The 13,243-nt window shown below is 37.2% G+C and overlaps 1 protein-coding gene across 2 annotated transcripts in view; it reads left to right on the forward strand.

The window, feature by feature from the left end:
- PKD (serine/threonine-protein kinase D3) overlaps positions 1-13,243 on the forward strand; it is a 170,870-nt gene that overhangs the window by 36,985 nt on the left and 120,642 nt on the right. For both annotated transcript variants that reach the window (XM_069848490.1, XM_069848491.1), the window contains exons 4-5: positions 1,399-1,562; positions 10,831-11,080. In XM_069848490.1, coding sequence (XP_069704591.1) covers positions 1,399-1,562; positions 10,831-11,080 — 414 coding nt within the window. The remainder of the gene's footprint in view (positions 1-1,398; positions 1,563-10,830; positions 11,081-13,243) is intronic.

Consider the following 13,243-nt stretch of genomic DNA (forward strand, 5'->3'; position numbering starts at 1 on the left):
TAAAGTATTGTTTACTCCTCCAAAAGTAAATATGTTGTTGTTTTCTAATGCCAGGCGTTTGACAACAAGGTCATTTCGCGGGTGCTCGTGTAAAGGGGGTTAAGTATGTTTTGTCTAAACTGGAATAAGTACAGATTTGAACTATCCACAATTACTTTTCTCTCGTGTTAAAGGGGTTAAGTCATTCTTCCATCTATGATGCAGTTACAGTGCTCCATATTTTGTGACAAAGGGGTTTTGTTCAGTATCAAAGGAGAGAAGTTTGCATACCTTGCAATTTGACTTAACCCCCTTTACACGAGCACCCGCGATTTGACCTCTTGCACTCCAATATTTTTCAAAGATATTATCATGGCCAGCCACTGAAGCACAGATTTTGAGGTGTTCCGAATCCATTTCTTGGCTTGCGTTGCACAATTGGAAGTTAGGGGACTGATATATTCCAATTCTATGCAGGTGTTTGGCCAAACAATAATGGCCTGTTGCCAATCTAAATGCAGCTACAAACGATTTGCGTGGTAAATATAGTGTCATCTATCTGACCACTCCAGGAATCCAGAAGTATGTGGTAGTTTGCCTTTCTTAATATCTGGAAGAAATACAGCTCTTAACCATCTTCTCTTGTGATTTTTTTTGTCAGTTGACCAAAACTACTTGCATCAACCACGACATTAAATGGCTTATAATTGTCTACACATTGTTTTATTTTAGGTCCAAATTTCCTTTTCGGTTCTTGAAAGCATAGTATGACACAGTCGTGTTCGTAGACTTCCAGCTGCATATCTATGGATTTGGACTGAATATGAATGAATGAAGTTGTCATGGATTGCACTACTACTGTATTAACATGAATTAATAGAAAACAAATTTACTAGAGCATTAATGTGAGAGCTTGAGGAACCAAGTACTCACAAGAAGCATTATAAGTAGTAACAATTTTCAAGTCATTATATTTAGTAAACGAGGAAAAGGCAAAACGAACGACTATCACCACATTTCTTAACAAACGAAAATTAGCGTAAATATGCTTTTCCATTAAATTCAAGCTAAATAACCTGGAACGGTTCCTTTGTAAGTCTTTTTTCCTTTCACTCATCTTATTCATTGGTTTAGAACCAGATCACTCAGATGAAGACCCCAACACAAACAACAAACATGTGCAGTAATACAACTCACACTGGCTGGATACTGGTCTAACAGTGGATAAGTGCCCTCAATAAACTGTTAAAGTGTTACAATTTGAAGTCATTGTTTTCCAGTAATAAAATTGGAACATAGTAAGAATAAGAAGAATAAAAAAATAAAAAGAAAAACTTATTTAGTCTAAGTCACGATTTAATTTAAACCAGGGTTTAATGAAAAGAAATATACATGTATACTATTATTTTGTGCTTGCAGGTTGTAGTTTAAATTTTCATAAAAGATGTGTAGTGAAAATTCCCAACAACTGCTCATCTGCAACTGGTAGAGGACGACGTCCGTCAACCCTCCTTGTCCCACGAAGTCCATCTGACACAGGTTCTACATCATCTCTCACTTCAGCTTCTGATGAGGGTTCACAGGTAATTTGTCCACTGTTTTAGAATTGCACAAATGCTAGATTGTCAGATATTTTCATAAAAATGTAGCATTGTCAGTAAAATAAGTATTCAATATGAAGATGATATATGTGGATGCAAATTTGTGTTGATTTTTGGAAATGAAATAAGACATTGAAAGAAAACAATCTAAAACAAACAAGTGTAAATGCAATGTAGTGCATGTTTAAGATGGGCGTGTCATTGTATTTTTATTTTTTTATTTTATTGGGTTATTTTACGACGCTGTATCAACATCTAGGTTATTTAGCGTCTGAATGAAATGAAGGTGATAATGCCGGTGAAATGAGTCCAGGGTCCAGCACCGAAAATTACCCAGCATTTGCTCATATTGGGTTGAGGGAAAACCCTGGAAAAAACCTCAACCAGGTAACTTGCCCCGACCAGGATTCGAACCCGGGCCATCTGGTTTCGCGGCCAGACGCGCTGACTGTTATTCCACAGGTGTGGACGTAATTTATTTTACTAGTTCAGAAAATCATACATGTTAATTATTTTGAATGAATTGTGTAACTAGGCTACTAAAGAATTTTAGAATTTGTTATGCGTTAAAATACAGGGTGCGCATATATGAACAATCCATTTTTGGGAAAAAGGACATTTATTTCAGTCTTTATATGACTGTGTGGTACACCATTGGATACAATGTATCATGAATATAGATCACTTCAGAAATGTTTATGCACTGCTCCCAACATGTAGTTGTGGAACGAAACACAGTATGCAACATATGCGGAGTGATAAGATCCACAGCATCACGGAACCTTTGTCTAAGGTCCTGGAGATCACGCACTCGTGTGCGGTAAACCTCATTTTTAATGTACCCCCAGGCAAAGAAATCTAGGGGTGTGAGGTCAGGGGATCGTGGAGCTCACAAACATAGTGATCCACTCCCAATCCACCGACCCGGAAACATGTCATCAAGGTACGAACATACGATTAATGCAAAATGTGGTGGAGCACCATCCTGCTGATACACGACTGTATTGGTAGTTCCATCCTCCTCCAACTGAGGCTGCAGGAATTGAATCGGTTATTGTTGAAAGGAACCAAGTCCACTTTTTAAAGTTTTGAGATAATCGAAAAAAACTGTGTTGTGAGTAATCTATCGAAGATTAAAGCAAAATATATTGTGCACATAAAATATAGGCATACAGAATTAGTTTAGACTCTTAAAAATATTTGCACAAGCATTAGAATCTTTCTAATTTAGAAAACACGTCATTGGACTTAGTTCCTTTCAACATGGAAATGCTCTATTTATAAAAAGGATGGCCTAATGATATAGATATAGAGCAAATAGACTGCATTGGAGCTTTGTCTCCGAATCATACGAAAGTCTCTTCAACAGGCCTACTGAGAATTGCAGATGTTAGTCACCTTGTAGTCAATATACTCTGTCAAGTCAGGCGAGAATGCAGAATAACTCCAAGATGCTTGACCATTATGGAGTGATGCAGCTTCTTCCCAAAGAAGAGAGGCTCAAACAAACCATCTAGCCTTCTCTTTCTTTTAAAAATAACGTCTGTCCCATCAGAACATATTAGATCATATCGCTAGCTTAATATTACAACTAAGTAACTGCACTTTTGCGTGAAAATGAGTTATCTACATTTCTTGAATGCTTGAGTTATGCTTTTTATATGCTACAATTAGATAAGTGAAATTTTGTTTCATGTTCTTAAAATTTTGGTTGTAAAAAATAGGTTTTATCAAAACAGCTAACATTGTACTGCTACAATTAGGTATCTTCGCCTGCATACTTGTAGCATATATACATTAGAGCACCACAGCTAGATTCTACAGTTGTCTAGTTGTAGCACATAACAGATTACTTACTTACAAATGGCTTTTAAGGAACCCGCAGGTTCATTGCTGCCCTCACGTAAGCCTACCATCCGTCCCTATCCTGAGCAAGATTAATCCAGTCTCTATCATCATATCCCACCTCCCTCAAATCCATTTTAATATTATCCTCCCATCTACGTCTCAGCCTCCCAAAAGGTATTTTTCCCTCTGGCATCCCAACTAACACTCTATATGCATTTCTGGATTCCCCCATACATCCTACATGCTTTGTCCATCTCAAAGTCTGGATTTAATGTTCTTAATTATGTCAGGTGAAGAATATAATGCGTGCAGTTCTGTGTTGTGTAACTTTCTCCATTCTCCTGTAACTTCATCCCTCTTGGCCCCAAATATTTTCCTAAGAACCTTATTCTCAAACACCCTTAATCTCTGTTCCTCTCTCAAAGTGAGAGTCCAAATTTCACAACCATACAGAATAACCGGTAATATAAGTGTTTTATAAATTCTAACTTTAAGAATTTTTTGACAGCAGACTAGATGACAAAAGCTTTTCAACCGAATAATAACAGGCAGTTCTCATATTTATTATGCGTTTAATTTCCTCCCAAGTGTATTTATATTTCTTACTATTATTCCAAGATATTTGAATTTTTCCAACTTTTTTAAGGATAAATCTCCAATTTCTATATTTCCATTTCGTACAATATTCTGGTCATGAGACATAATCATATACTTTGTCTTTTCGGGATTTACTTCCAAACCTATATCTTTACTTGCTTCAAGTAACCTAACCTAACCTAACCAAACCTAACATAACAAATGCAGCCTTTAAAGTAATAATATTGGCAGTCCTATGTATTCAAAGCATTATTACAACAATCTAAATTTTGGTGGTCATTTGAGTACATCATGAATTTGAGATCAGATTTACTAACTGAAGACATTAAAAACTAGAAGCAGTTTGAGGAAGACAACTTGAACATTAGCAAGAAAGATGATAATGGAAACCCATTTAGATGGCAGAACATGTGTTGCTTACACTTCACAAAGGCCAGACCACTTGTATTGAGATTCAAGAGAACTATGATGAAGAATTTCGGTCCATGCACTCTGGAAGAAATAAGCGACATCTCCTCTTGCTCTTGGAAAACAGTTATAGTAGGAAGGCAATGGACTATGTGTCAGAAGAAGGAGAATGTCATACGCCGGACTCCTGGTCGTTTCGCTCTCCGACGTGTTGTCGAGGTGGGGAGGGGAAACGGGAGTGACGTGACAAGATGGCTGTGGTTTGTGGGTGGGGTGATACGAAACTGTGGTGAAGTTTAAAGGAAAGACTGTTTTTAAAGTAACATTGTTTATTACAGAAATAACAGTGAAAGTGTAACTATGGTTCCCTCCTAGTTCTGTGGTAGGGGTAACGGGGGAGTCGTGATAGAAATTGATGGTTTAGAAATTCGTCCTGAGGCTTCGATGCAGGGAGAGTTATGATGGGTGATAGTAAAGTGCGACTTGAGTGAGAGGAAGGTAGGGGTAACGGGAGTGCCTGGGGAAAATCGGCTTGCTCTCAGGTGTGTTGTGGGGGGGGCAGGATAACGAGAGAGATGGAATGAGGTAGAAGGTTAGTTCTCTAGTTCGAAGGATCAACACAGCGTGCTGTGCGACTTACCGACTTCGAGAACAAGCTCCTGGCATCGGAGGATCAACACAGCGTACTGTGCGACTTACCGACTTCAGGAACGGGGAAGGGTGACCTCTATCATCGACGGATCAACAGAGCGCACTCGCGACTTACCGACTCTAGAGGGGGGGGGGGGGCTGAGGAGATGGTTGTGTTTATTCGAACAAGCCGGGATAAGAGCTGGGAGTTGAAGTCAGGATGGTGAGAGATAAGGGTGATCAGGGGAGAGAAGTGTGCGGGTTGGAGGTGGTGATGAGGCTTGTAGCGAGACTAGAATAAAATAAGTTTAGAATACGTAAGAAGTGAGGCTAGTGTAGGAAAGAATACAGGAGACAGGGGCGCAGCTTGGCTCCCTGTTCCCGGAGTGGTGGCCGTGTGCAGACACGTCCGAAGAAAAGACAACCATAGCGTAGGCCTGGTTGGGAGACTGCTGTCAGTGACGGAGGTCGCGCTAGAGCTACCTCTTTGCCATCTGACGAACGAGTGACTGAAGTCGCGGAGATGCGTTATATTTATACCCCTCGGAACAATGGTGGTGGAGGACGCCATTGACGTCACAGAGCCTGGGGGTATTTCTATTGCCAACGTGACTCGTCGCCGCGCGATCTTTGCTTTCTCCCTCACAAGAGGGAAAAAAGCGAGCCAACCTGCTTTCTGAGAGAGAGAAAGCAGCGACTCTAGTTTGCGCGGGTAGGTTTGAACCGTTTAAAGTAGGACGCACGGGCATCGAGAATTGATATACACAACAAGAATGAGGAGTGGAATAAGATGATGATGATGATGATGACGACGACGACGACGACGACGATGATGATGATGATGATGATGATGATGAATTGGATGCCTGAAAAGTAAAGTTAAATTTTTATGTCAGAAATTGTGATGTTTGTGTTAAGATGCATAGTTTGCAAGATTTATTAATAAAGTTATTTATTACATTCATTTTTTTTTTATTTTCAGTTTTTAAACTCGTAATTAAATGGATAAAGGCTCAATGGTACAAAAAGTAAGTTTTGAGTAAGTGAAGGGTAAAACTGTTAGCCTTGCATTAAGCAATAGAGCAATGTAACGTAACTCTATAATCTACACAGTATGACTGCTGTTATGGGACAGATGTCTATGGAATCCATTTCACAATCAAATTTCATACATAACACTTTCATTCAAGCAGAAATACTGATTTATATAACCGTAACACAATACCTTCATACATTCTACTCTTAAATACCTTAATATGATTGCAGTTATCTACTAGATTATATAAATATAACTCTGTACTAGAAGTAGATATCTTACTTAGATCCTAATTTTGACTTTATATTTTTGAAAACGTCAATTTTACAATATGCACTCCAAAAAGAAGTTCCAAAGGTATCTAACCAATCAATCATCAATTTTATAATTCTATATAAATATTTCTAATTGCGTATGTAGGATCTTTGGATCGATAGGCTTTGAACTATTGTTGTGTTGTTTCTGTTGTAATTTGTATTAATTAGAATGTAGGTTATTCATTTTTAACCCTGGTAGTCACATTATTGTTATTTATTAAATGATACATTTTATTGAATAACAATAATACGATTACAGGGTTTAAAACTGAATACAAACTATTTATAATAAATGACAATAAAAACAGAATCACAGCAATAGTTCATGGCCTGCTGATAAATACTCAAAGGTCCTACACACAAAGATGTTTAAGCATGTGTAAATAAAATTAACAAAAATTCCACGACAATTGAAAATCCAGTAATAGCGCAGTGTATTCATAATACGTCTAGTATCAAGTAAATTTAATTCATTAAATGATACGTTTCTGACTCTATCTCAGAAATGGACAGACTCTTCTGTAGGCTGATAGTGTTTATCATCCTCTTTAAAAGAGGGGGTGCAACTTGAAATTCTAAAGTGATAGTGAGGGTTGAAGAGGTGGAACAAAAAATTCAATTAGCAGTGGTTTTAGACTTCTATCTCAAAAACTAAGTCAATGTGATTTTAATTAACATACGGTATACTGATTAATTATATTTTCTGACCTCTTTTTTTTTTTTTTTTTTTAATATTGGAGATTTAATTAGTTTCTCTAGATTAGCATTGAAAGGCTTCAAAGCACGTTTTTGAAATTGAAGTTCACTACGAAATGTATAACCAAGATAATGATACTTTATAATACCTATAGTTGAAACTGATAGAATAAATTCTCCAGAACTTAGATGAAGATCAGTTTGTACTAGATCACCTTGTTTAACAACATGGTCATACTATTATTGGCGTTTATTTCAAGGCCTGTGGACAGTAATACATCTTTTGTATTTTGCATAACTAAATATGTTTCGTTTGAAACTTTCGTTAAAGTGAAATGTATTATTGTGATAATGATAGTAACATATCTGATTAAAATAAAAGAAATCAATATTCTGTAGAATTTAAATGTTGAAGGAAAGTGAAGTGGTACTATCAGAACTTAGTTTGTATTGAAATTTACATAATGGTATTCATATTGAATTTTAAGGAACTAATTTGGATGATACCAAATATGTTAACCAGAAACTTTTTTGGCGCAATGGCAGGACCCTTAACTTGCCATTATTTGCCCCGATTCTATGATCTTGGCAGATAGATATCACTAGTGAAAGAACCCTAGGCCACTATCCACACTATTCAGAGAGCACCACAGGCGGTGAGTCCGCATTACACTTGATGGTGATGACGATTGTTGCGATGTCACAGGAGAAAAGGATCCAGAGAAAATCCCTGTGTCCCCTGGGCCACAATCTTGCCCAACCCAAGTTACAAATTCATAGTAGATCAAGAGTGATATGAACCTAGGTGCCCTGGCTTATAAGTCCAGCATACTAGCACTGAACCCCCATGGTCATGGATGGGCAACTCGTGCTCACAGAGTGCTAAAAAACCGTGAAAGAGAGAAAGACAGACGAAGCCAGCCGCAGCAGTTACAAGTTGTTTGTAGTTTCGCTGCGAAAGCAGTTCACTGCCACGGTGCGCTCTGGCGGCTCATGCAGGCGGTCGTGATATCTACTCCATGATTTGAATTTCAGAATGACGCATGGGACAATAATTATAGTAATTTTAGACAGACTGTACCTAAACACATAACAAAAGTATATTATTTCCTAGCTTTGTAAATTAGTTTAGTACTGGAAACACAAACTGAATATAATCCTTTCAAGATACAACAAATATAGCTGCAACACTTATTTATTATTACACTATTTGTTAATATTTCTTATTATGTCTTATTTGAAACATAGAACGTGAGAATTTACAAGTCTTTATACATTAAAGAGTATTTCTCTGTTCTCAGAAAGGTAATAATCTATATTCGCAAACAATCACAAATTCAAGGAAGTATTTTTTGCATGCCACGGCAAATGAAATAAACTTACTTCTGAGATCTTTCTGTACATTGAGAGCTTTTACATTTCTTTCTTGGATTAAACTCTGCCTGAAACACATACAGTATATATGGAAGCAAAGAATATATATTTGGAAATTCTGACTTAGGCGCATTATGAACAGTTCGATTCCTGATTTCTCTGGAATATGAGTGGCGTGCTGTTCTGTAGATTTGTCAATTCAAGCTATAAACTTTCAGGATTTTCTATCGCCTGTAAGCCAAAAGAATTTTTAAAAAATCTCGATTCCTTGTCAATTGTCACTGTTTCTCCAAACTTACCAGTGAATTCTGCTGTAGATTTTGAAGTAGGGTCTTATATTTGATAATACGATTTTCTTGTCACTCTTCAAGATAGTTTATAGTCAAGGAAAGTGAAGTTGTCTATGTTCTACATGATACTGCATTTCAAATTTGTACATAAATGCTCTTAGCTAGTTGATGATATGCCGTGCAATTCTGTAACTCGCACCCACAACGTGCTTACAATATTTGATATCAGTCTCACCTTGTTGATATCCCATTTTTACTTTTAACTATTCTAAAGCAGATCTGTACAGTATTTCTTTACTAAAACCTTCACTGTGTTTATTTGTAACATAAAATGCCATGCGTAAGAAAGTGTAATAGAACATAATACAAGCTTTACCTCCCTTCTTAATACGAATAACAAAAACTCTTTCTCTTTCAACTCATCACTAAAGGGAAATGATCTGGGGATTATATTGTTTTTCACTTAAAACGAGCCGCCACTGACTGCAGACACGAGCGAATTTGTGTCTTGCAAGAACTGCATACATACACTGCAGCTGTTACAGAGTCCGTTCTACCTGCACTGAGATTGTGTTCACACTTTGAGACCACGAGTTGCCCACCCATGACCATGATGGTACCAGAAACTTGATTTATATTGAGATGCTTTGGTCCAGATTTTATCAACTTTTGTTGATTTATTTAATACCTATTGAAATCGTAAAATCGTATGCCCATAGTTAGTGAATGAAGTTTCACATTGTTAAATACTACACAGAACAACAAATTGCATAACATATTTTTAAATATTGAATATTTCCATTGTTGCTCTGCTTTAGGTTAGGTTAAGTTTAATTCTTCCTACAATATTTAGAAAGTCTGCAGAATTTCTACATAAAAATTAAGAAAAAATAATAATGATTATTCTTCGAAAATAGGAGAATTATTCTTTTTGTAACTCACACGTTACAGTTTAAATAATATGGGTCGAATTAGCAGTGTAGACAGTTGCATTGAAGCCCAGGATTCTTAATAAAATATTGGACAAACAACAAGCAGAATAATTTTGGTTATATGTGATATTAATTTGAGAAATCTTCCCTCATCAACTCTGTTTGTACTGTCAATAATTGTACCATTGAAGTATGATGCATCAGAATTAATGTGTAGTCATGAAAACAATGCATTGATCGTATGTAATAGGCCTAAGTACAGTAGAACTTGGTTATAGCGACCTCGTTTTGTGCGACACCTCGCCTATAACGACAAATATTTTGTGGTCCCAACTAATTCCCCATAAGACATGCTCTTTTATCTTGCTTAATATAACAAACGCATATGCGTCTACCTCGCATATAATGTCATTTTCAGCCTCAGTTTGGAATAAGATTTTCTAAGAACCGAAGTATTTTAAGAAATATTTTGTTGAAATCTGATCCTGAGAAATTCTTTACTGTTCCCTTCTATCATAGACCTCTGGAATGCAGGCGGATTCCCCACCCCATTGTAACCTGCCTGAATTCATGCGGTATTAGATAAGTTTCGACGGGATGTTTTCACTAAGTGCACGCATTTTAACGTAGTATGGGCACTAAAAGAAGTGAGTGACGCTTTAGAAGCCATTAGAATTGTGAACATGTTCTATAAAGCTAGGGAACGGAGCAGTGAAATTGCAACTGAAATTATGAACATAGAACGTAATTTAGTCCTAGAAAGTTTGTCTTGGGCAAGTAGAAGACAACAGAGTAAAATGACTGATTACTTCACTTCTAAGTAAAGTAGTTTGATGAGTACCAAACAAACTGTTTTAATACAGAATACTGTATTTATAATTGTAGGCCTACGTGTATTTTATTATGTTCATGGTAGGCTTAAAAGTCAATACATAAATCTAAAATAACTCTAATTAAGTTTGTTATTTTTCATTTTCCACCTCACTAGATTGATAATGTGAATCTCGGTTACTACGACACTCGTTTATAACAACATAATTTTTAAGGTCCCTTGGATGTCGTTATAACCAAGTTGTACTGTATTTGTAACACTGTTAGTGCACTTTTCTCCTTCTGTTGCAGCTCTTGCCTGGTATTGTATTATCAAGACAGAGCCGCTCACCATCTCTTGGTGGACGCACAGCAGATAGGGAGTCAGCTGGACGCATCAGAATACCTCACACATTCGTTCTGCATACTTACATGCGCCCCACAGTGTGCCATTTCTGTCGAAAGTTGCTGAAAGGCATCATCAAGCAGGGGATGCAGTGTAAGGATTGTCAGTGCAATGCACATAAGAAATGCGTTGACAAGATGCCAAAAGACTGTAATGGTAAGAAAGTCTTCCATATTTGAATAATTTGGTCATTATATGTATTTGTGCATTTTTTTTCTACTATGCGTTATACTATGCAATTGAGTTAAGTCTGTCGCGATGAGGGAATATTGGTGGCGCTGCTTGGCAGCCAGTGGACAGAAGCCTCAAGGAAGAAGTGCAATGCTTATTGTCGGTGAATAGATAACTGAGCAGTGCCACTTGTAATTAAACTTTAATAAAGGCTTTTATAATTTTACTTTCTTAACCAACAGTTTGACTACTGATATTGTACCCCCCTCACTGTCACTGTCACCCTCTTCATTGTGATATCTATTTATTCAGCTAGATTATCTTTGTCTAAGTTTCCGCACATGTTTACACTCACTTTCCCAGTAATTGTTCTAAAGTTCCAAGTAAGTTTTCCAATTTGTTTTGCAGATTGACTTACCAGTACATTTTTTCTGCTACCCTTTTTCTTAAAAGTCCGAGTGTATTGAATGGTATTCAGATCACAGTGGTAGGGAGGTAATCTCACGACTTTGTGCCCATGTTTGCGAAACAAAGTTCTATTTTGAAGGTTGGGGGAGGACGATGGATTTTTGTAAGTTCCATGAGTTCTGCCTTCTTCGTCGAAATATTGTAAGATATCCCATTCATTTGAAGCCAATTCTGTGTGTGTTCTTTCCTTGTTGGTGTAGTAGGAGGTGTCGGTTTTACACTGGTAGGGCACATTATCCGTTACAGTTAGACTGTTTGGTGGCAACTTCTGAGCATTTCCTAAAATTTTCATAATTAATTTTGTTGTAGTAATTCCCACTTTGGCTTTTTGTTTTGAATATTAATTTTGCACCAGGAATGAACCATTTTCTCATCGGCATGATCAGTTATATTATATCTCTGACCTGCATTTTTATTTTTTTTCCTATCCCCAAACTCTATGTCACTCTGCCAGCATTTACTGTGTAGTCGAAATGAATTCACGTTTTGTCCTGGTAAGTGACAGATTTCTTAAATTCGCGAAATTTATGATTCACCCTTATTTTCTGACATAACAAGCTCTCCATGCTATAATTTCATTCCTCTCCATTAAAACTTGCGTATTACATTTACGTTTCTTGAATCTGAACCCCAATTCTTTCATAATTATCCGTAGTTTTCCCTCTCTCCTTGGAAGTCAAGCTATTTCTTTGCTGCAGTAAATTGAATTAATTATGTTCCTCAATGCACATCATTCAAAATTGTCGAGCGAAATTTTCTTTGCTGAGCTTTTCCTTTTCTTTCCTGACATCATTAATTTTCCACCACATGGCTGAGATATTGCGCCTTTTTTTTCTTATATTAACTGTAGTTCGTTCAGACATTCTAGTAACCTTTACTGCTCATTCACTGGATTTACCTATTGGCACTTTTAACACAGACCACTTCTCTTCATCAAAATAGTTTGACATTATACACTGACTGGCAAAAAAAGAAAAACAATAATTTTAATTCAATTTGTAATATTAAGTTTAAAAATAATTTTGAATGAAGTAATGCATGTTTAACATTGGTAGGTGTGGCTTACTGCTTTATTGGCTGCATTAACTAGTGGTTGGATGCATAGTCCCTTCTTATCTTCACTTTATTGTCTAATAACAAACAAGTGGCTGCAAAAGGGGGAAGAGCCATTGATCCTTCCCATTGAAGGCTTCAAGGAACCAACCTGGACAAATACCCAATGTCCCATCCCTACCTTCCCGTGGTCCAGCTGTTAGTAAGCATAATTTTGCAAGCTGAACTAAAGGGAGGGGCTACTCATCAATTAGCACTGGTCAGCTTGATGAGTTAATGACTGAATTTGGTATAATTTTCCTCTAACCAATACCTAATTCCCTCTTTACCCTTTCCTATCCAGTCCTCTGACTGAACTCTTACTTTCTTCGACCCTGACAGCATTAGAGCATTCGAGGCCTAGGGGTTCATTTCACTTTCCTTCCTCCTCTTTCTACTTTTCTGTTCCTAGTGCTGACCTGCTATGGCACTAAAATCGTCCTCCAGTGGCTTAAGGAGGGAACGCTGGTGATCAACAAGATCTCCCAACTAGGTCCAATGGACCCATCGACCAACAGCAGGTGTGGTCCTCCAGACATTCTGGGGGTTGTGTGTGAATGAAGTAGCCACCAAAACGTTAAAATATGG

Source organism: Periplaneta americana, chromosome 15, assembly GCF_040183065.1.
Source record: "Periplaneta americana isolate PAMFEO1 chromosome 15, P.americana_PAMFEO1_priV1, whole genome shotgun sequence".
NCBI classification, from domain to species: Eukaryota; Metazoa; Arthropoda; class Insecta; order Blattodea; family Blattidae; genus Periplaneta; species Periplaneta americana.